General features: G+C 41.8%; 2 protein-coding genes across 3 annotated transcripts; both read right to left on the bottom strand.

Annotated features, from left to right (window-relative positions):
* Positions 1 to 640: 640 nt before the first annotated feature.
* Positions 641 to 8373, bottom strand: map1lc3b (microtubule-associated protein 1 light chain 3 beta). Its single transcript, XM_071457900.1, has 4 exons — positions 8137 to 8373; positions 5330 to 5385; positions 2705 to 2811; positions 641 to 2503 (listed from the first exon to the last, which is right to left on the bottom strand). The coding sequence occupies exons 1-4, from the start codon at positions 8174 to 8176 to the stop codon at positions 2326 to 2328; spliced, it is 381 nt and encodes a 126-aa protein (XP_071314001.1). The 5' UTR covers positions 8177 to 8373; the 3' UTR covers positions 641 to 2325.
* Positions 8374 to 14665: 6292 nt separating this feature from the next.
* On the bottom strand, positions 14666 to 22457 carry det1 (DET1 partner of COP1 E3 ubiquitin ligase). Of its 2 annotated transcripts, none has more exons than XM_071457887.1 (9): positions 22197 to 22457; positions 21074 to 21421; positions 20590 to 20856; positions 20255 to 20467; positions 19860 to 20083; positions 18381 to 18510; positions 17114 to 17304; positions 16007 to 16198; positions 14666 to 15567 (listed from the first exon to the last, which is right to left on the bottom strand). In XM_071457887.1, the coding sequence occupies exons 2-9, from the start codon at positions 21320 to 21322 to the stop codon at positions 15378 to 15380; spliced, it is 1656 nt and encodes a 551-aa protein (XP_071313988.1). In that variant the 5' UTR covers positions 21323 to 21421; positions 22197 to 22457; the 3' UTR covers positions 14666 to 15377. The 2 variants fall into 2 exon arrangements, with proteins under 2 accessions (XP_071313988.1, XP_071313995.1); XM_071457894.1 differs by having other exon boundaries at positions 15233 to 15567; positions 22205 to 22344.
* Between the last annotated feature and the right edge of the window lie 1315 nt (positions 22458 to 23772).

Genomic DNA, 23772 nt, shown 5'->3' with positions numbered 1-23772 from the left:
AGAATGTTTGGGAATTTGTGACTTGTGAAAAATGGACCCAATATTAATTTCAGTGACTATGGGGAGACAGAATCGGTCATAATCTGTGATCACGTTCACCCAGTATCTCCCATTGGAGTGAGCAGACCCAGGCCTGGCTGGTCTCCTAGAGGGCAGGGAGCGGGCGATGTGATGCAGTTACAGGAAATAATTGAAAGTGAGCTGTCTCCTTTGTCAAGCACACATTCAACACTACAGACATTTTGACTTGTAATAAGAAAAGCCCATGGGCGTCCGATAACATTAACAATGAACTGTTCTGTTTCATCCACGGTTCGTTTCAGTATTTACATCTGTGCTTCTCCTGCTGTGACATGTCAACATGTCTCCTGGGAAAACTGTCTATCTACATGCCCATTGTCTTCTCTGGATGTGTTTGGTACAGAAAAACAAGAAATAAAACATTTAAAGTTGTCACCTTAGACGCTTCTCAGTACAGTTTCCAGATCCTCAGAAAAAGGAATGATCATCAGATTAATTGGTAATGTGAATGATTATTTTTTTGCAGCTCTAAAATTATGTTTCTTTACACTGATATGTTTTTTTGGGATTCTGATCTACGGTGAGAATAACACAAGATACTCAACACAGCACAAGAAAGTATTTTTTTGTTTGTTTTTTATTGTTTACAAAATACCAACATAAATACATAACAGGAAGCTGTGTGATATTGCTGTGTGTGGATGTGTGTGTATGAAACAGGAGCAGGCAGAGGAGACAGCGCTGAGGCAAATGCTCCACCTCTCTGTAACAAACACACAGTGGCTTTCAGTCAGAAAGAAAAAAGTCACCTTCACATACTCTAGACAGCGAGGAGCCAAGACATGTCAAACAATGAAATAAAAATCACATTAAATATAAAGAACCAAAATGATAAAATACTGCAATATAAAAGCAGCTAAACCTCGGATCAAATAAAAAGATGGTGAGGAGGAGGGGGAAGAGGTGGAGGAGTACGACAGCACAGAAAGTGTGTGAAGGACCATCTATAGGCAAACAGGATATTTAAAATGTTTTTTTTTTTTCCTTTCAGAGTGCAGCCCTTACAAACCCACTAGGCAGGTGGACGTTCCCACAGTGACAGTGCTTGTTGTTATTTAAGTGGCATGAAACAGAGCAACAATGACAGCTCTGGGAAATCAACCCTGTAGGTCAAAAAAACTGGTGGACAAAGAGACACAAGGTTAGGTTTCAGGACCTTCTTCCATTTCTTTTTACTTACAGAAACAAGAAGGAAAAAGAAATGACAACATCCTCCCCTCATCAGCATTTACTGAAACACCATCATCCTCCATTCACACATGCAGTCAGACCATGCTCCTCGTAGTGTGTCCAAATTCAACTTGGTTACACTCTCAATGGAACCCCTTTTATATTCAAAGCCATAAAGTCAATATAATCTGTACACCAAGGCATCTTTTTTTTTTTTTTTTTTTTTGCAAACTACAATCATCAGTTTCAAGAGCAAAGCAGTTTCCTAACATATTTTTGTTACAGTGAAGATGCTTTAGGCTACAAGGAAGGGAGGGATAAAAACACCAAAGAAGGACCATAGAGGGAATGTGACGAGACACACAGCAGAGATGCGTTGATTAATAATTAAGGTCCTCTCTACGTAATTTTCTTCTTCTTTTCGCTGATCAATGCCTAACTTTAACCTCAGACTGCAATAGAAATCTCCATTAAAAACAACATGTGAGTCCAGAAACCCTTCGCGAGCCCCCATCTCCGAAAACCTTAGAATTAAGGCCGGCTTTGTTCATTGGCTAATGTATATATAGATAAATGGTGGAGCCTCGCCACTTTAATGTACTATCACTACCTGAAATGTATATATACATTAACATAAATACAGCCCAGGAGACACTACACTCAAAACAACTGCCGTCAACAGGTGGTACGTTGCCGTGACAACGTGATTCACCAGAGAGGAATTATTACAGAAGCAGAGACACACGGTAAAAGACTCGATTGGCCTGAGTCACAGTCAGATTTGGGGGTTTCTCTACTTAAACTCTGCTGTTCTGGTCAACCCTTGTGGCTGTATGCTACTTGGTGAATGTGGTAGTACACAAAGAGTTAATCTGCTCATTGCAGTCAGAATATAGAGATCATAACCTGAACCCATCTGAGCCGAGAGACGATCGTATGCTGTGTTTTAGATTTAGTAGTTTTGTGTTTTAGTTCTTACAGTCAAGACTAAAGATGTGCGGCAAGAAACACGGAGGGGGGCTAAAAACTACAATTGTCCAATCGCCGGCCAGGTGGAGGAAGACAGAAGGCGGTTCACTGGGTGGTCGTGGCAGAGCCGAAGGTCTCCTGGGAGGCGTACACCATGTAGAGGAAGCCATCTTGGTCCCGCTCCCGCTCATACACCTCAGAGATGGCAGCTGACACCGACACCATGCTGTGGCCGTTAACCAGCAGGAAGAAAGCCTGGTTTGAGTTTAGCTGGAGGCGCCTCCTGGTGGGGAAAGAAAGACATGACACAAGTGAGGAGGAGGGCAGAGGAGAGGAGAAGAGAGGAGGAGAGAATAAAGGAGAGTGAAGTCAAATAAGTCCAAGTAAAGGAAAGGAAAAAGAGAAAAGGAAAGGAAAGAAAGGAAAACAAGCAAGGAAAATAAAAAGGAAAGGAGGTGAGAGGAGGAGAGGAGTTCAGGTCTACCTGATAATCTTGATGAGCTCGCTCATGTTGACGTGGTCTGGCACCAGGAACTTGGTCTTGTCCAGGATGGGGAGCTGTTTTTCTCCTTTATATCTCTCAATGATCACCTGCGGGAGACACACACATCATCAATCAATGAGAATCAAAGACTAATATTTTATTCTGGTGCGTTCTAGTGTTTCTTGTGCTGTTTTCAGACCTGATGGCCTGGCATCTGAAACTGTTGTGAGACCCAGTGTCTGTGATCAATAGTGAGATGTAACAGAGAGATGAAGCGGCGCACATATCAGATGATGTGGTAAAAATAGCAGACAGCCCTCTGCCTCTGACTCTTTTCTTGTGAATCTGAGGTCCGTGCTCACTGGACCCAGACTGATGTACTGCAGATATGAACACAGAGTCTTTTATTCAGCAGAACAATTCATCAAGTGAAGATGAGTCTTTAAAACCAGCACTGCAGAAGCACATAAACCACTTCATCACTGACTGCGAGTGCAAATTACATGCATCTGTTGTTACACTAATCCACTGAGGCTGGCTGCCACGGAGCATGAGTTCACACAACAGAAAACACTTGAGCTGCTGCGATTATGAGTCTTAACTATCAATGCTTAGGTTAAGTGCTTCTTTTAATACGATTTTATTCACACTATGAATCCCGCGATATTGGATACTTTAAGATTTTCTGCATTTGGTTTCACAAGACATAGGCTCTTTAAACAAAAAATAAATAAAGGCTGAATGCTGTTTCCTGTATTTATATTTACATCAATCTAGCAAATACACTTTACTACTACACTGGTTATTTGGCTTTCAATCTAACTGTAGTCTCATTGCTATGCTATGGTATGTTTATTGTGGTATTATTAACACACAGATGTCAATTAAAATCACATTTGGTTTTCAACAATAGTGACCTCATACTTTATGATAAATATTCCCTACACAGTACACCCCTACTCTTTGAAATGATGTCCAGTTCTAGTATTGTTTTAGGACTGTTAACTAACTTTTTTTTTCCAGCCCTGCTGTCCTCATCTCAGTGCAGGTACAAACAAACATCCAACAGTCAGAGGACAGGGCAGGAACAGAGGGGCAAGTCCAAAATGTCCTTCATTTTAGTCTCTAGTATGTGTCAAGTTCCAAAAACGCAGGATCTTACATTTCCCATTGTGCAAATTAATAGCACCTTTGGTTAGACCCTGTGCCTGTCGAACTCCCTATCTACTGTTTGTTGCACAGCCTAGCTTTGAGTTATTAATATGTCTATTGATATATGATAGCCATAATGACATCATCAGGGATGTTTAAGAGCCACAGAGGACATTATAAAGCTGTTGTCAGAGGAATACTCCTCATAGTTGATAAACTGACTCAAAGATGCCGTGCACAGTTTTCTTGTATTCAAACAAAGGTTATGTATGTATCATTGATGTTTAACAAACCCAGCCTCATAAAAGGTTTGCAAAGTTGATTTAAAAAAAAAATTTTTTTTACCACATTTACCTTGTGTGTGTGCATGAAACGAACCAGACATACTCTCAGAAACAAACTTCTCTGTAGCGCTTCCAGAGGTCAAAAACTCCACAGGGTATTTCTAAATGTGTAAAATCAATGGAGTGGACAGAATTGGAAAAGATTACTAAATCTCAGGCAATTAATCATGTATAGGATATTATTATATTTACTATATTGATTTATTGCCTAGTTCCCAACTTTGTTTTTAACTTTTAATCTTTTCCCTTTTTCGTTTTTTATATCAATACTGATGAAAATAAAAAACATAATTGCTGATTTGAACTTCAGCAGTTATTTCGAGATTCTTTGCCCCCTGGTAGGAATAAATGGAAGCAGATATACTGCTTAGCGAGGGAGGGCCTGCTCTGAGAGCTGTAATCAGTCTGTCAAACAGTCCTCTGCTCCTCCACCCCCCACAGGCTCCACTGTGGCTGTCTGGATGGAGTTGCGTTACAGTGAGACAGTGCATCTGCCTCTGGTCTCAACACTTATCATGACATGGCAGTTTATAGCCCCAGGAGAGTACACAGGAAACACACACACACACACACACAGTGGGGTGCTTTTGAGATGAGTCGAGGCGTTAAACGGGGCAGCAGATGGAAGGCTGCTCTGATACTCTATCTCAAAATGATTCAACGAGCAGGTGAAACACGAGGTGTGCCTTGTTTATTGGTGGTTGCTAGGAGCCACTGGACAGCTGACTCATTCGCACAATCGGTCCCACCCACTTCTCATAGGAACAGACAGGAACAACTGCTGCTTAACCAAATTCATTGATCAAATAATGGATAACATAAGCAAGACCAAAAAAAAAAAAAAAAACTTCATCCAGAAATCAACAAGCAGAAAATACTTGCAGGAACTTGCACAAAACGACATGTGAAAACGTCTCACATGCAGAGTGCAACCAGGAAACGTGGTAAGGTTTTCCGTTGCAGGAGGTATGTCATGTTCTTACTTGCATCTTCCTGCGTTGTGCTTGTCACAATGATAAATGATTCTCTGTGCGAGAACAGACTTTGGCATTCACCCAGAGATTATTCTCAGTGTCATACCAATGACACAATGTGCATGTGACTTTTTGAATGTGTCATTTCAACTCACAGGTATCTTGTTAGGGTGCTGCTCTCGGATCAGTCTGACATCTTCTACTCTCTGTTCTGCAGGGCAAAAACAAAAAACAAAAAACCAGACAGGTTAATGGAGGCCACACAGAGAAATCAGCAGATCAAGAGAATCAACTGATAAAACTTCACAGACAAAGTAGACACAGATACAAAGGCAGGAACAGAGCAAGACAGACACCTGTAAGTCCAAGTATAAACAAACAACTAGGCAGGTTTTAACAGAACTTCTTAGTCACCCTAATTTGCATATCATATTTTAATCATCCCTTTCTGTGAGATAATAAATTTGGTGATCATGTGAGGATCAGCAGCCGAGATGTTTGTTATTATAATCTCCGGTTCAACAGGTTTGTGCAGGTGTTATGTATCAAACATTCTTGTAAGATCTCAACTGAGCAAAGTGTCAGCTGCACTTCTACTGTCCACTTCATCTAATCTCCTTTAAATAAACATCTACGATAAAAATATTAAATGACTCCATTCTTGGGGTTTTTAATGGGCTTTCCTAAAATCATTGTTCCACAGTGATTAGCAGATTATTATACAAAAATTGAGATCCACTTACTTTCCACTCAATTAGTCCAGTGTGTGTGTGGTGTCTATCCCTGAACACACAACACACCAGCATATATATCTTGTTTATAGATTAGAGATTTGATATATAAAAAGTTGACTGTAGAGCCTCTACAATGTTAACTGTGTATTTCCACTAACTGAACATCATGTTCAAGAATACCCAGATGTTTTTTTTTTTATGTTTAAACTTTTTGGAAGCTCAGCTGAAAAACTGAATCACTGGGTTTTCCCTCCACGGCAGCAACTCAAGAGGTCGGGTCAGGTGCTGATGGGATGGCTCACCTGTTCATCAGTGACCTGGGGCAAAGCAGGCGCCTCCTTTTTGAGCTTTGACCCAATGGAAAGTGATGTGTAACCAAGGCAAACTTAACAACAACAGACAACACCTCGGGCTCACTGCACTTTGAACTGACAACATCAACAACAACAGCACTGTCTCACAGTCAAAATGGGGTCAGTCAACAAACTTGAACATGGGGGGGAAGGGGGGGGGGGCACCATTATCATCTCCATTAGTTTTCAAACACTGAATTCAAATGAAAGCTTTGCTGATTTTCTAAAGCCAAGTAAACAAGAGCAGTACACTGGCCCCTGTCAGCTGTCAGTCAGCTGAAGCTTTGAATTACTGATATCCAGTCTTGTGGGATATCTAATTCAATCAGCTGATTACACACTGCTTCCAAAGGACAAATGTTTATCTTTGTAAGGTTCCCATTTTCAAGCTCAACTCGAGGAAATGAGGGACATTGTTCCATGATTACATTTCAACCAGGATGAGCTGAGCACTGGGGGAACAGAGAAGCTCTGTCTCATGACCAGATCAAGCAACCAACAGCCTCTGAGTCATCACTTCTCAATCAAATAGAAAAATTGCAAAATGGGAAGCAGTTGACCTGAAAGCCTGCGAGTCCCCTTCCCTCGTTTCAGTTCTGTCATAATATGGGACTTTGTCAGCTCCGCCTGACACAGCTGGAATATTCTCTGTGATTCCCTGAGTCATGCAACGGCCTGAAATGCAGATGTGCAACTTGAACTTTGGACGTAGTTGATTCACACATGACTGCCAGCTAGTGAACAACAGTGTCACACTGTAAACCACCATTAATACAGACAGACGGTCCCTAAACTGGCAACATATACAGTCACATGATGACAGCCTGAACCAGCTACCTGTGCTTCCATAAGTTTGTGACGCTGTGTTTCTGCACTGGGACCGGAAGTCGGGTACTTGTAGTCATGCTGGGAGATGTAATTCCTGAACAAAAGGTTGAAAATGTCCCCATCCCGTTGCTCAAGGTGTAGTCTACACTCCTAAACAACCTAAGGCCTCAACTCATCGACCTAAAGAAAGTGATGGATTTCACAGAATTACAATGAGTGCAAATCTGTTTATTTTGTCTTGTTAACTATATTACTGAAAACACCACAGAGTAAAAGCTGTCAGAGAGAGGTGGCTTTGTGGATACCAGGTGTTTGCAAAGCACTGCAGGCTTTGTCTGTGGCTACGAGGGCTGGGAAACCATAAGTGAAACTATAATCCGCATCGAGGCTGAGGCCTACCCTTCACACCAAGAGAAACAGAGCCCAACTCTGCACTTTTAACTTATCATTTGTCTCTGTCCCCTTTGCTGAAACTCCTCTCTTCTCCTCCTCAAACTGTCCCATCCCCCAATCCTGCAGCTTTCTCTTTCTCTGCCCTGCATTTCGACACCACTTTGTTTTTCCCACCGCTCTGATGCAAATAAACACACTCACACAGACAGGCCTGCAGCACATTATAGCACCCTATCCTATCCTATCCTATCTTATCCTATTCTATCCTATCCTATTCTATTCTATTCTATTCTATTCTATCCTATCTTTAAACCTGTATGTGTACAGATGGGAACAATTTGCCTCTTTTAGATAAGTTGCCAGGTCTACAGATCTCTGTACGTGTCTGGGTCTTATTCAGCTGTGCAGACACAGACCTCCACTACCTCCCTGTATGTTTATTAGACTGTTCCCTGAACCAGCCCTGGACGCTAATAATCGCCACTGGGATAATAACCAGCAGCTACCTGGCCTGTCCACATCCGCGCTGTAATTCAGTCCCGTACAGTTATAGATAAAAATCTGGGGCCGCAGCTATGAACCTACAGCATTTCATAAAGGACATAAAGCGACAGAGTGTGAAAAACCAACAACAAAACAAAAAAAAAAACCTACCGTATGTCCTTCTTTGTTTGAAGGTTTTTTCTGAAGGCATATTGCGTCAAAGTCAACCAGTTGGCAGCGGATGAAAACGGAGGTAGCGGCTGTAACAACGCAACAATAATAATAATAATTAAAAAAAAAGAAGCTAAAAACGGTTTATAAAAGTGTCCGTGGCCGCGGTGCTGGTGGCTTTCTGGTGAAAACTGAGGAGCACTAGTTTCCAGACGGTTTGATGTCGTCGCTTCCTCCCTCTCACTGTGTTTTTATCTCGACCAAGCAAAACAAACCGGTCAGCTGACCTCTGACGTCATCCGCAACGCCCCGCCCCCCCGCTGCCAAATTCAATTTAAGACAACAAAAATTTCATTAGCGCAACATAAACAAGTCAAATTGAAGGAATATACGAGTGTTTGTATTCAATTGTGTGTTTGTTTTAAAGAACAACCGAGTTCTCCCAAATGTTGCGGAATCATTTAAGGAATAAATGTCAAATTACTACAGTTTAATCAAACAAATACACAAATAACGATGAAAATAAATATGAGCTTATACATACTGCTGTAATCAAGTGACAGCTCTTACTGCTGGTCAGGAAACAGCTTGTATTTACCCTCAAGTACCGTTTTTAACTTCCTTCCTGCGGTCAGATATTATGCCAAAGATATCATTTCTGCCAAATTTCTGCCAAAGGAAGAGGAAGGAAATTCTTTGAAACATGACTTTACATAAAAGACTTTGGTTTGTGTCATATTTTATCATTTATAAACCGTTCATAAAACACAGCGACCAGCACATCTACAGTGGCTGGAGACACTGCATATTCTTTAGCTTGTTGTGACCTGATGTGACCCTAATGACAAAGCCTATGGGATTAGTTCAGATCAGCCAGTGAGCTAGAGGAAATAACACTATGCACACTATGTTTGCATTTACGCCCATTGGAATCAGCAGCATTAGTTGTAGTATCTTCCTTTGTTGCATTTTTGGGGGAAGTGATATTAAAAACTCTTCACCACAACTATACTGTCTTATAGTTTCAACACAATTTCAGTTATGTCGACTAGATCTGCTCAGTGCTTAATCTGAATCACTAAATTATGACAAGGCTCTTGAACTAATCATTTACTTGATTAAAGTAGGCATAGTGAAAAAATTAAAAATACTCAGTTACTTTAACATTAAACAAGTAAAAACCTTAAATTGACTGTTACACCTCTGAAATATTAGTATTAGTATACAAAAGTAAAAGTACCTCTGAACTGTAACTAGACCGAGCACTTAGGTAAATTTACTTAATTACTTCTGCTCATTGGCATCAGCTTCAATGTTACTTCTTAGAAAGTAGGCCAAGAGGACAGTGCAGTTTATGTTTCTGTCCAGCAGGTGGAGAACTCTGATCACTTATTGCAGCTAATCTCTTTACTGTTAAAAGGACCAGTGCTGGCTCATAGGAGAATAGCCTGGGGGTCAGGGTTAGACTGCAAAAATCAGTACACTCGCCTCGGTCTCTTTTTTAATAAGAAAGGCTTCTGATGCAAGACAGTAACAGTCACACTGACAATATAAAGGCTCATATCTGTGTTTGTTTTCCAAATCAAACATGTGATGCACATTTATGAACACAAACGTGCAAGGGGTCTTTTTATCGCAACTGATTATGTTTATGACAGATGAGAAGTCAATTTTAAATCATCTGTAGTTACCAGTCTCTCTCTCTCTCTCTCTCTCTCTCTCTCACACACACACACACACACAGTATCATCTACCACAATCAAGTTGTGTATTTGAGGACTGTGCTCGTATATGAAGCATCCAACCCTTTCTTTACAACTCAAAGACAGCTGTAGATGCCGATTAAACATGAGAATGTGAGTCTGGGTTTTGGAGTGTGTGTGTGTGTGTGTGTGTGTGTGTGTGTGTGTGTGTGTGTGTGTGTGTGTGTGTGTGCGTTCTGTGTCTTGAGCACACACCCATGAGTACAGGGGACACTCCTGCCCTTGAATCAAATATTTGCGGTCAATATTTAGACACCCCCTCGCCCCCTTCCCTCCTCAACTTGCCTCTGCCTGCTCCCTCCACTCATTAGACGATGGTGTTGTGATTTCATGGTTCTCACCAGGAGGCTCCACAAGTGCAGAACTGGCCTCAGTCAGCTGTGCAGGTGGCTGAAGTGCTAATCCGTGTGATATGAAATGTTGACACTGTCATAGTGTTATATGTTACAATACTAGTGGGGTCGATAACAATAACAGGTGAGTGATATGAAGGGGGCAAAGGTGAAGTGTGTGGGTGGGCTTGTTTCACAGTCTTCCTGGGATATAGAAACTGGGAGCCCATTACACTTGTGGGTCTGACAGCTCTGTGGTGACCAAAATACTGGACCCCACGAGTTGAAATGGCTGTTCGTGGGTCAAGACTTGGTTTTAGGGTTAGGCATTCAGTTGTGAAGGGTAAGGTTAGGGTAAGGGGCTGGAGAATGCACGAACATAAAACAAGTTGTGTGTGTGTGTGTGTATTCAATTCCTACTGTGCATGTTTCAGAGTATATAAGAGGAGCACAACTTATTAAAGACACATTCTTAGATGACATTTTTCTGATTAGCTGCACTGCAAAGTATCTACAAAAACATGGTTCTTTTTTTTCTTCCATGTAACTTCTTTATATCAAAGAGATACTGTGTGGATTATCTTCAATGAACAGGACCATACTTCTTGAAAAACTAGGTGAATTTATAAAATGTAAATTTTAAGGGCTGTGAGGCGCACAAACAAATTCTTATTTATCTCATATAGCTTAAAATCTCTGTGCAAAACACTGAAACTAGCTAACTAGCTACCAGCCAGCTATAACAAGGGGAAACTGAGAAAAAAGAAAAATATTTGTGATAATTTAGGTGAAATTAATTATTGGGAATGTCTCTATGCACTGGTCTCTACTGTATGTGTAAAAAAAAAAAAAAAGCCTTCACAATAGATGCGCATTTTTCTGATTGTTATTTAGCTTGAAAGCTAACTATTATACTCTGTAATGTATGATTTGAAATGAACCACACTATTTGTTTTAATTGTGGGATGTATTCACATACAATATAACTATACAATTCAGTAATATGAGTAAGTAACCACAAATTGACTTTACTCATCAAAACAGATGGTAGATGGAGTAAAAGTGTCCAACTGGACAAAGTGAAGTAAAAGACAATGATGACAAACGCAGAGAGAAGACATACAAAAGCCATTTCCAGAGTAATAAAGCTGTGGTGCTTCAGTCATCAGTGTGGACATATTGTCTGCTCTTTATATGTCAAGGAAATGTGAAATCCCCCCACCCAAATCTCTTCTGACCTTTATTCTGTCATAACCCTGTATCCATATGATTATCTGTTCTTCCCTACTCTCCATCAGTTTGAAGAGTAAACTTAAACCACAGGCCTCCCTCACTGATCCACTCTTACTGAGGCTCTTAAATCCACCAGAGTGGAGGGGAGGGTTGGCGTTGCAGTGATTTTGCAACTAGAATAAAAGGCAGCCCTGCTGAAGAGGACGCCTTCTGGAAACATTTCACAAACATTTTTGCTTTACATCAAGGCAGGGCTGATGAGCAGTTAGGGGAGGAGTCTGTGTTTGGAAATTGTACATCACTGTCTGTTGCGGTGATGTAAACTTCCTCTAGAGGCTGTAGGACCATAGCAAAAGGCTGCAGTCAGGCACCAACTGTCAAAACATTTCCCCTACTTCACATCATACAATCATGTCATTGGTTCTGTTCAAAATAAAAAAGTGTTCTTCTGGAGCTACTTAAATCAAGCCCAAAGACATTAAGCATGTCTTTTCAACCCAGTACAGGACTAGAGTGGGGCAAGCTTATGTTTTTTTTAATAAAGCGAGACCTGGTATTGTTATGGGGACAGTCTCAAACGTTCATACATCAAACTTACATCTGTCTGCTAATTAACCATTTAAAGATGATTACATATGACATATCATTCACAATGTTTTTTAAATACATTAAAATTTCACCTCTGACTTCCAGGTGGGAGGAGGATCTAACTGAGCACGTGCAGTATGTGAGTGTTATCACTCTAGCATGTTTCCTATTCAGAGGAATAAGACTTGTTGCAACCGTGCCTTGTTGCAACCGTTCTCAGTCTCCCCTAAAACAACAGTAATGAATGACCATAATTTAAAACAATTTAAACCTCAAGATCAGATCAAGATTTCATCATTTATCCATTACTTTTAGCTAACTATTTCAACCATTTGTAAATTATTTTAGTTTTATCCATTCTAATTATATGAACTTAACGTTTAGCTACTTTTGAGAGCTAGTTAGCTTTCACTCTCCACTGCAGCACAGTGTTCCAATGTCACAGTTAATTCAGCTGATGGATATATATTTTCTGTCAAACCATAATTAAGGTACTCTACAATCTGTTTTGTACCCCCTGGTAACTGCACAATGACCCCTGAGGTGCAAGTGCCTCTGGTGGAGAACATTTAATTGAAACCAAGTCTCCTATTTTGAGACCCAGAAAAAAATCTCAATAATGTGTAACCTACAGTCAGGTATTTTCTATTTGAGGCTTGTTTTTTTTTTTTTTTTACTTTATCTCACACAGTAGACAAACCTTGAATCATTGTGCTTCGACCATGAATTAACAAAATAACATCACCCGATAATAGACACTAAAATCTGATGTTTTCATATTTAGAGTATTGGACAACATGCTAGAATTCAAATAAAACAACAATAAAAGGGTTTTATGTTGTAGATCCATGCGCGGTGTTGCTTTATATCTGTGTGTATTATAAATCTGTCAACCTTGCCATATGTGTCCTCAAACAACAAGTGTGTACCACCGTTCTTGGATTTCCATAGAGGACTGCGGCCTAAATGATTAAATGTATATATGTGTGTCTGTGTGTGTGTTTAGAGGCTGCTCGGAGAAGCAGAGCACTGCAACAGGAAACACTTAGAATTGTGGCCTTCTCTAGATTACATTGGTTGCGCTGTTGCCAAGACAACGGCAATTAGAAAAGACTAGGTTACCAAGCAGAGAGCGGTTATGTTTCCGTAGCAACCAAGGTCAGGGAGAAGGCTCTGGGTTTACCTGAATCTTAGGAATAAGACAGATACAACATATTTGTTATTGTTCTGAGTATCGGGGGGACATCAGGTTCATGCAGAATCTATTTTCCGTTTGCATTGAAGACTCCAGCACTAACTTAAACTCCAGTGTCCTGAATCCTTATTGGCTGTTAAACATCTGCAGGGAAATTGAACAGCTGGATATATATGTAGTAGTTAATAGTAAAAGTGTAGATCCCAGGATATGTGACATGAAGTACACTCACCTCCTCACCTGCACTCTAATGTACGCAAACCTGCACATTTTCTAAATGCAATCTGTCTGCAGAGATGAGGACAACAGAGAATGTGTCCTTCTATATGTAGGTCTGTCTGTGCCCGCTGTGTGCACTTCCTGTAATTAGTTGATTATCACAGCATGTTGTCACACACCAGCTTACACAAACACACTATAATGACAATGGCATACCGTGACCTCCTTAAATCTTTATCTAGAATATAGTAAACTGTGCTTGTGCAAAACTAAGCAGCTGTGTGATAGTCCCCCCCCCCCCCACATCTCCACCTCCCTCTGTCCTGTTTTGTAGACCCCCGTCTCTCACCAATTCTCCATTTCTTTCATCTCTGCATCATCTTTCCATTCGTAAATACCTTCTTCCCTCTGCCTTAAACCCATGTTAGTCTGTCTCTCTAGCACGCACACACACCTCCACTTTGGTGTGTAACCAGAGGCTAGAAGAACACTTAATCCCTCTGCACCTGCTTTCCATACCACCATGACCTCTCTGCAGCTGCCCTGGGTGTGTGCTCTTTGCCTTTGTTTGTTTATTATACATGCGTACATGTTCATGTATTAGCAACTTTGCATTCATGTCAGGACTGTACTCTACTATTACAGATTTGTTCATATGTTCATGTGTTTGTGTATTTTTAATAACACATTTGAGATTAACAGATGTTTGGCACTTTAGACTGCACAACAGATGGACTTGATATAAAATAACATTATAATCTTATACACTGCGGGAGAGCAGACTGCAGGGATCAGTATTCAAATTAGATTTGATGACACTTACTCCATCTTGTCTGCTATCCGTATGTGGTACAAATGTGTTAAAGTCATTTCAACTTAATTGTAAAGGCACATGGCTACTGTCTACGGGCTGTACAGCTAATTAAGAAATATATCGGCAATAGGCAAAGAATGATGGTAATAATACTGCTTCATAAAATAACACTATTTCATTCATATGAAGGAAAACCCTGCACAAGCTCAAGGAAAAAGAAACAGTCTATGAGTAAATGTTTTCTCCTACATATAAGAGAAAATACACAAGTTAATATTTAGAGGTGCGAAGCAGAAACAATACCGATTCTATTTGCTTTTCCCGGTCCAGCACTGAAGTACTAGTATGTGGTGAAAAACATATAAGCTCAGCAAAAACAAACATGGTGAGCATAATTTATAGAAGTTTATTGACGTAAAATATATACAAACATTAAAATGTAAAAAGAAAAAGTAAAAACAATATTATATAAAAATTACCTCTTTCCACATCCATGTGAGAAAAAAGCAAGTTCGTTGGACAGCTGGTCATGGACCAACTGGAAAAGCAATTCTGATATGAATGCACAGCTTTCAGTGCATGGTTGAGGAAAAAAAATCACCTTTGGTTCCTTCTAAGAGGTCTCGCTACCTACAGCTTCCTCCTCTGTCGCGCGTCAATCATTCTCTCTACATCTCCATTTACACTTATTCCTGCCTCTCCTCCCTGCAGGTCCCTCTTTGTTCCTTGGAGGAAGGGGGAAAGAGGAGGCGAAGGAAAAAGGCAGAATTGCTGCCTTCTCGTGGAGGGGTGGGGGGGGGGGGGGTGGGGGGTGGGGGGTGGATGGAGGTGGAGTGACCACTGTGTGATGGAGGGGGAAAGAAGAGAGAAACAGTGGTTTCCATCAGGAGGAGGGCGACTAACAGAACACACTGTTTTGTGCCTCCTGATGGAGGACATGTTTTTTGTATTATCACCAATAGCTGCTAACAGAAGCCCAACGGTCCTGCATTTTGTTTCCAATTGTGAATCCACGGGCTCTCGGGGGCTCTTGGGCTCTGCCATCTGTGCACGTGCACGTACACGTACACACACACACACACACACACACAAGCTCCTCACGCACAGACATGCCTCATGTGGAAGTTGACCACATACTCTGCATTGGTGCGCTGGACAGAGATGGCAAAAGGTTCAAAGGGGTGGAAGGTGAAGGCAACCAGGCGTCGTACAGCGTGATTTACCGGCCGTCCCAGCAGCCCTGCCTGGATCTTAAACTTCAGCAGGCCGGAGTCACGTGCGTAGAACCTGGTAGGTGAGAGCAGAGGAGAAAGAGGCGGCATTAAACTCTATGTCTAGTCCAGTCTGTCGCTTTCTGTTGGCTCTGAATGCTCTGTTCCTTTTGGCTTTTCTTTTATCCTGTCTGAGGAGCAAGTAGATGATTTTGCTACAAGACTGTGGATGTCAGATATATCTACAGGTGAAACTCAGGCAGCAACTAATCATCATTTTCATTACTCATTAATCTATCAATAACTTTCAGTTAATCGTTTAGTCTGAAACTCAGCTTAGTTAATAGTCAATCAGGTGAAGATGAATGGGCAGCAATATTGATAACTCATTAAACTGGCAACAAACAAACATCTACTGCACTGTCAGTAGTGCTATTCATGGACTTTTAATGATCTGATTCTGTTACATCATTTGCTATTAGTAAGATGCTCATTGAGCCTGATGGACTCTGCACCTGATTGGGTGGTCTCCGCAGGTCTTGGGCCTCTCCATCACTGAAACCCACTTGTCATCGTAACTGAAGAGGGAGAGGTCGAGGTAAGGACTGCTGCTGTAGGACTGCGCACTGATGGGCAGCTGACCCAGCAACCGCCGCACTGCCTCAGTGTGGCCGCCATATTTGGCATTCACTATGGTGTCCTTAAATCTGAGGCACAGACAGACGGTGGGGTCGGGGTTGGGAGTGGCATCAGAAAAAAATTACAGCAACAGGAATGGAATCATCATTAGATAATTATCTATTTCAGCATGGTCTTCATGTTAAACTCAATAACCCCTAACAAAAAAATGTGTATGATCCATAAAACATCACTCCTCTTAGTTTTATCTAAATTTCTGAAAGGGTTGAACAGCCTGTGGCAGTGGCTCCCTCCCTTGTTTTCCCTTTAGTCTTCAGTCATTTAAATTGTACATCCATATTTTTCAAATGTCCTCTCACCTTGTTTCTGGCTACAATATCTCCAGTCTTATAGGCCTGTCTCTCTGTGAACTAGGCTTCACTCTTAGCAAGAGGTAAGTGGTAGAAATCTGGTTTGCTGAACGTACTTGCCAGCTTCAGTTTGTCCTCTCCTTCGTCCTGACATCATTTTCACCACTCTAAAACCTAATTCTAGCCTCTTTTGCTCTTTCAAACTATCCTTTATCCTCTCCTCCTTCCTCAGCCCCCACGGCTCTCTGCTCCTCCCTCTTCACCCTCCGCTGAAGACCTTGTCACCTATGCTGGCGAGTCGAACTGCCAAATTCAATCACTGCTCCTCCAGCCGCGCTGACTGTCTTAATATCTTGCGTCTCAATCCAGATTAAGTCCTAAAACTCCTTCCCTGTCCCCCAGGCGATCGCTGCTGATCTGCTCCCCCTTCCTAACCACAGTCTGACATTTGGCTGCACAGTATCAGGTGCAGTTTTTCCTTTCATTCAGAAATCAACCCAATTTAGTGGTTTGCCAGCATGATATTTGTCAAACTGGAATATATATATGTATATACATATATATGGTAATTTTATCCAATAATCATCTCCCACAGTACACAGAATGTCACTCCCATGCTTCTCCACCCAGTACCTTCTCTGGACCTGCCGGGCGTAGTTGTTGGATGAAGCGGAGCAGGGGAACTGGACGGCCTGGCTGTGGAGCGTGGCGTTTCTGAACAGGTCACAGAAATTCTCAAACAGCTCCAGCAGCTGGTCGGAGGTGTTCTCAAAGACGGCCAGCACCTCTGTAGACACCATGTTGTACACGACAAAGAACGACGGCTAAGAGGGAAAAGAAAAAAGGGGGAGTTGAAGTGAAGGTTTGGAGAGAGAACTAAGGCTAAACATTCTGCAGCGCTTTATAACACAATCCTCCCTGATCTGCAGAAATGAAACACCAAGGCTCATCAGGAAAAATCTGGCATTTATTCTCGTATAACTAAACATTTCAGGATTTGGCTTCCGTCTATGGTTATGATCAGTGGCGGTGCTCTCTGCTTTGGTCACCAGCGCCTGAGTCAAACATTTTGGCCACAGCTAGTCGCCCTCACAGACTATCCTCAATGCACAAACGTCCAAAGAAATGCTGCGCCCTTCTCTGCTTAACAAGCCCCATCATTTGTCAACGGGACACAGTCACACCCACAAAAATGACCGAAACTGTAGACAGAACGGTTGCTAGTCAAGCTAGCTTCCAGAGATAAGAGCCTGCTTACATAATGCATGGAAACAGGCGATTGTCAAATCCTTTATGGGAGAGAACGCTGTTCTGAGATCAGATGTGAAGAGAGATGTCACTTCCACTACGGTATTGTTCTAATTGATTCTATTTTTAGCCTTAACTGGTCAATATACTGTTAGTTCAAAACGACAAAATGATATATTATGAATTTTTTGTTGGTGAGATGAAAGCAGCTAATCAGCCAGGATGTCAGAGAGCTGAGATTTAGACATTAATTAGATCTATTTACTGTCGCCATGAGAGAGACACAGAATCTGAGAAAAGAAACGTGTCCTTGGAGACCTGAAAGAGGAATCCTTTTAATACAGCATGAACAACAAAAGACATGAGAGAGGCAGGAGAAAGCAACAAAGAGAGCAGGGGGAAGAATTTTTGTGTGTATGTGTGTGTGGGGGGGGCAACCCATGGAGAAAGAAAATTGAGGTCCAGATGGGTCCAGACTGCTTTTTGAGGGTTAAGACTTGGTTTTAGGGATCAGGTTAGAATTAGGTTTAGGTTTAGGTTAGGGTAGGATATAGAAACAAATATGAGTGTGTGTGTGTGTGTGTGTGTGTGTGTGTGTGTGTGTGTGTGTGTGTGTGTGTGTGTGTGTGTGTGTGTGTGTGTGTGTTCCTACCTGCGAGGGGTCGGTGACTCTGAGTGTGACCACATCTTCGCTGGTGTATTTAATGAAGAGGTGATGCTCATCCAGCAGCTGCATCTTCCACATCCTCAGCCTCCTCAGCTGATCAAAAAACTGGAAGAATCTGACGACACCAAGCAACATGGAATTAAAACCAAGCTCCGGGGAACTAAGCTGATCAATAAATGAATATCCCACATCAGTACATTATGGAAATGGAACGGCCAGATTTGGTAATTGACAATTAAGTGAAATCACACAAAACATGCAAAATGACAATACATTTTTTCAGCAACTATTTTGATCATCTGATAACAAACTAAACATTTAGGAATTTACACTGATTATTTTCAGTTTTAGACCTACAGAATATCATACATTTTATTTATAAGACAAAAGTATATGAAAATCCACTTCAGATGTGAAAATTATTTAATGTGCAGAGATATTTTTCAACTCTTTCAAAAGAATTATGAAAGAAAATAATTCCTCATGGGAGTGATAAAACTTTAAAGTAGGGATGTGACATGATGAAAGTCCCACTCATTTATTTTATTCATATACTGTTTGAGTAACTTTGTTTATAGAGACAGCCGCTGTGTAGATGGAGCACAAGAGAGCTCCAAATGTGTTTTCTCTGTTCTTAACCAGGGCTGAATTAATGAATCGCCTAATTTAATAAACTGAGCTGCAGTAAAAGTTCTCTTCACATTAACAACATTTACAGCACCATTTCCACAGACAGCCATCCATGCAGCAGTCTGAGATGAATCTGAAGGACTGACAGATTCAAGCTGGTGTGATTCCGTAGACGGCTTTCACACCTTACTTGGCTGAACTGAACAGGTGCAAGCTCCAGGTGCAAGCAGAGTGTGGTGCAGTTCGTTTGGGTGTGAAAACAAAATGGCCTGAGCGCAGGACTGTGGTGTATTTGTGTGATTTTAGCATAAAGTCAAAAGTTGAACTACCGTTGAATTCATCTGGTGATCGGGAAATGTTACAATCTCCTGAACAGTGGAAGCGATTAATGACATATATTTATAGAAGATCATTTTGTAACCGTGGTAACATGTATGAACTTCACCGCTTGAGTGCAGAAATTTTCACTTAAGAATCAGACAGTGAAAAGAGGTTTGAACACAGGTGTGCTGTGTCCTTCCTTTTAGCAGTTCCTTAACAGAAAGAGGCTAAAAAAGGGAGCGGCCACACAGCAGCTACACTCCCGTAACATTAAAGCAGGTTTTGCATCAGGGTTTCGGTCTCGGTTTCAGAATTGTTAGACGCCTAAAAAGCACCGCTAATGAATAACCAACGATATAGTCCTGCACTCTGCTGTAGTTAAATTCAAACTTGTGGAATAGGATTAGTAAGCACCTGAATACCACTGCGACCTGGATAAGCAGCAGTGAACAGCTGGATGGATCAAAGCAAGTGAGCAAGAAAGACTGGAAAGAGGAGAGTAATCTTGCATACCTCCTCTTGGCAGTGGCGCTGCCATCCTGCTCAGCTCTCCTCCAGAGATAGACCAGCAGCCTGTGCTTCAGGGAGTTGATGGTTTTGTCAGTGTACAAGCGAGGGAAGCCAGGCTGGCTCTCAGACTGAGCCTCTGTATAAACTGCTGAAAGAGTCAGGAGGTCGTCCTCGTAACAGAACCGCCCAATAGTCCTAACATCCAGAAACGTACCTTCTGGAGTCACCTGGTTGTAAAGACAAAAAGGGGGTAAAAAAAGAGATTGGGGTGATTGTCTTAGTTGATGTCTGGGATTTTTCCTCAGTTCTTTCAACATTAGCAGGTTACATTTTCAAACATTGATTTCATGTAGATTTACATTTTAGATCTACATGAAATCACCTTTCTTTCTGCCCACCTGAAAGACATGTATGGTCTGCTGCTGGACCGACAGCACAGCCAGGATGTTCCTGTAGAGGTAGAGGCCCTGGTTGTGCGACAGTATTATCTTGTCACACTTGAAGGACCTGGTGTCACAAAGCCTGCCGGTGTGGAGGTCGATAATATGGAGTGAGTAGTCTTCTAGAGGAGACCGGGGATTAGGAGTAACAGATTCATTGTTTCGATACACCTGGTGGGGGGATAAAATGTGGATGAAAGAGGCAGTCCGCGCCAAAGTATGGAGGTCAATTTGGGGTTTTTATTTCTTTGAGTTTCCTTGTAAATTTGTAGCAAGTTTGATGGTGTTGTTACCTCAAAGAAGTAAGGTGGCGGCTCCTCTGGGACGTACACAGCTGACCCAACGATGACGTAGCGGCAGTCGTCTGTGAAGAGGCTGCACTCCCTATTCAGGTGTTCTCCATTTGAAGCCACATTAGTGACATGGAGCAAGGAGAAAAAGCGCTCAAACAGGCGGCCTCGGATGTTGAGGGAGCGCTGGTCATTGGCCGTCAGAAGAGTCTCTCCCTCCTGGCCTCTCAGCAGGTCCTGAGCTGCCTGGCAGCCTTGGTATTCATATATCTGGAAGAGGAACATTGACAGTTTTTCCTTCAACTTTTTGTCTCGAGTTAACTGGGTGGTTAGATGGACCAATTCTTATCCAGTCCATGTGCTTTTGACAGATAGGAGACATAAATCATACAATACGTGGTATTTAAAGGGTCTAACTCTAATGATTTGATGAGAAATATGGAAGAAATAAGACAAAAAGTTATCAGTGAGGTTTCTCTCCTCTTACCTCCAGAGAAGTCTGGTCAGAGGAGAAGGCGATGAAGCAGCGTCCATCTGGTGAGAACTTCCTCAGAAAGCAGGGAGGCTTCTCCACATTGACCACAGTGAAGTTGGGGAACAGGTTCTGGTGGAAGCAGCGCACCCTGTACCAGTGAGCTCCCGGTCGGCCTGAGCAGATCCTGCGCCTCTCGAGACGATGAACCACATTCTGATTCTGGATCCGTCTGGGTTTCAGGGTTGGAGTGTCCTCATCCATTGCGGTGGTGAGAAAATGATCTAAAACCGTTTCTCAGTAGGTCGTTAGACAGGCGGCGAGTATAGTGCAACGACTACATCACAGGCACAGTCCTGGTACCTGAGTTTTCAAGAGAAAGTGAGAAGGGAAGGAACAGGTGAGGACTCAGCCACGTGGTGCACCTCAACCCGAAGCTGAGCTCAATTTAAAAAATAATCACGTTCTAGTGCTAAATCTATTAGTTATTTCCTCAACTTCCAAACTGACTGAAAATTTTACTGAAACAAAGACACAACTATCAAGTTTAAGTGTACATTCAATGTCTTCCTAAAGAAGACAGAGGAAACAAATAATGAACAGAAAGAAACAGGCACCAAATACATTTTAATAAGTTCTCTGGAGGAGGTCAAAGTTCAAGTTAAAGATATTCTCTTTACACTGCACGTATACAGTAGTTGTATGTGAGTATCAGGCTGTGAATAAAAACTTTGAGCAATACCAAAGATGTCATTTTAGGACACATATGTCAATTTTTCATTGGAGATTCAGACTAAGCTACTGTGGCACTTAAGTCAGAGGGTCTGTACTCTAACCAGAAATTATTATGACATTTATTTTATAGATTATATATGCTCAATGAGTAAAACAGATCTAATTAATTGGTTATTTAGAGCAATATGGAGCAGTTATGATTTCAGCATTCAGGTCTCTTCAAACCACAACCTCACACATTATCCTATGTGAACAAGACAGGTTATACAGATTTATTCAAGAGGACAAAAGCCAACACTGAAGACACAGGAACACAGAAACGTTGATAGTAAACAGCACGACTATAAAAGCAGGAAGCGTCAGTTTTATCTTTAGACATCTGAAACAATGCGCTGATACTCACTATCCCACCTCCGGGAAGATTTCCGGCTCCTCCAAGTTCAGCGGCTTGTGTTAGCAACGCCACATAAGTTTAGCTCAAGAGCTCGGCAAGTTGCAGTTAGCTTGTACTTCTCGTTGGTCGTAAATATCCAGCTTCACTTATTTCGCCGTGTTGGACGGCATCTGTGACCTGTCACAATTTCTCCAAACATCGGTGAGCCCGGAGCTTTAGCGGGTCCAGGGGCAGCGGCTGTGTTTGTTGTGAGCGGGTCGTGGAGGAAGCGTAGAAGAAGAAAAAAGGGGCAGCGGCTGTGTTTGTTGTGAGCGGGTCGTGAAGGAAGCGTAGAAGAAGAAAAAAGGGGCAGCGGCTGTGTTTGTTGTGAGCGGGTCGTGGAGGAAGCGTAGAAGAAGAAAAAAGGGGCAGCGGCTGTGTTTGTTGTGAGCGGGTCGTGGAGGAAGCGTAGAAGAAGAAAAAAGGGGCAGCGACGCTGAACTGAAGCGACGCGCAGAGGCTGTGGTTTCAAACAGCGCCGCCACTTCCTCCTCAGGCGGAAAGCGGCATTGCAGCCTGGAAAAATAGTCAAATATCAAATAATCAATAAGCCTGTGAATATTCTCATTTGTCCAGGTCATAGTATCTCAAAGGAGTTTTAAATTGAAAGCAACTGGACTTGGTTATTTGTCTAGGAAGATGTTTCACCTCTCATCCAAGAGGCTTCATCAGTTCTTTCTCGCACCTGACCAGGCTGGGACTGGTCCAACTATCTGGTGTGGAGACCCAGGTATTTAACCTCAGGGAGGGGCTTTCACAAGGCTGATGATGTCAAAGAGGAGTGAAAGAAGCCATCTATGTAAAAGTAGAGAAACCATCCCTCAACAGGGGAGGAGGACTCAGACACCACCTATCTCCAATTTACAATGCTGCCCTTTCATCCCTTCCCAGGAGATTCGACAATTTAGCCTCAAAGAGAAACAACTGTTCACAAGTGGCATGTGACTCCAACGACTGTCGTTATAGCATGAACTGATGAAGCCTCTCGGATGAGAGGTGAAACGTTTCCCTAGACAAATAACCAAGTCCAGTTGCTTTCGATTTAAAACTCCTTTGAGATCAAATAATCAGATGGATTTGATGGTGTAAATCGCATGCAGTGGCGTCAGTCATGATTGAACCAGCATGTGACTGCATCAAAGTATGTAACACAGGAATATTGTACATTCAGTCCTGAGAGAAATGAATGTATACATTTTTGATCATTCAAAACACATTAGAAGCAACCGACTATGAAATTTTAAAACTGTAATTATTGAAATTATTATTATTATTATTGAAAAATGTTGAAATTGGTTGGAGACGACTGAAATAATACAGTAATTGCAAAAGAGTTTCTACACAGCAGTGCTAAATGAATAGGCCTATAATATAAATGTATTTCTGAGCATACCAGTTTACTAAAAACTATTTTAAGTGGGTAATTGCAGTGGGCTGCATTTTGAGAAAACCCTCACAGTGGCCACACATGAGCCAAAAGTACACCTGCTGATTTCACTGAAGTGCCAATTTACTGATCAGTAGGTGGGTTTGCAGGTGAGGGGCA

Source organism: Trachinotus anak, unplaced genomic scaffold, assembly GCF_046630095.1.
Source record: "Trachinotus anak isolate AG129_WGS33_773 ecotype Australia unplaced genomic scaffold, CSIRO_AGI_Tana_v1 ptg000002l, whole genome shotgun sequence".
NCBI lineage: Eukaryota > Metazoa > Chordata > Actinopteri > Carangiformes > Carangidae > Trachinotus > Trachinotus anak.
The sequence above is the reverse complement of the archived record's forward strand: the minus strand, read 5'-3'. Positions and strand labels throughout refer to the sequence as shown.

Excerpts from the sequence above, each read along its gene's own strand:
- map1lc3b (XM_071457900.1), bottom strand. The coding sequence starts at position 8,176 with ATGCCTTCAGAAAAAACCTTCAAACAAAGAAGGACATACG. Across the intron at positions 5,386-8,136 it reads CAAACAAAGAAGGACATACG|AACAGAGAGTAGAAGATGTC; the intron begins GTAGGTTTTTTT and ends TTTGCCCTGCAG. Across the intron at positions 2,812-5,329 it reads AGCACCCTAACAAGATACCT|GTGATCATTGAGAGATATAA; the intron begins GTGAGTTGAAAT and ends TGTCTCCCGCAG.
- det1 (XM_071457887.1), bottom strand. The coding sequence starts at position 21,322 with ATGGATGAGGACACTCCAACCCTGAAACCCAGACGGATCCAGAATCAG. Across the intron at positions 17,305-18,380 it reads GAGTCACCGACCCCTCGCAG|CCGTCGTTCTTTGTCGTGTA; the intron begins GTAGGAACACAC and ends TTTCCCTCTTAG. Across the intron at positions 16,199-17,113 it reads GCCCGGCAGGTCCAGAGAAG|ATTTAAGGACACCATAGTGA; the intron begins GTACTGGGTGGA and ends TCTGTGCCTCAG.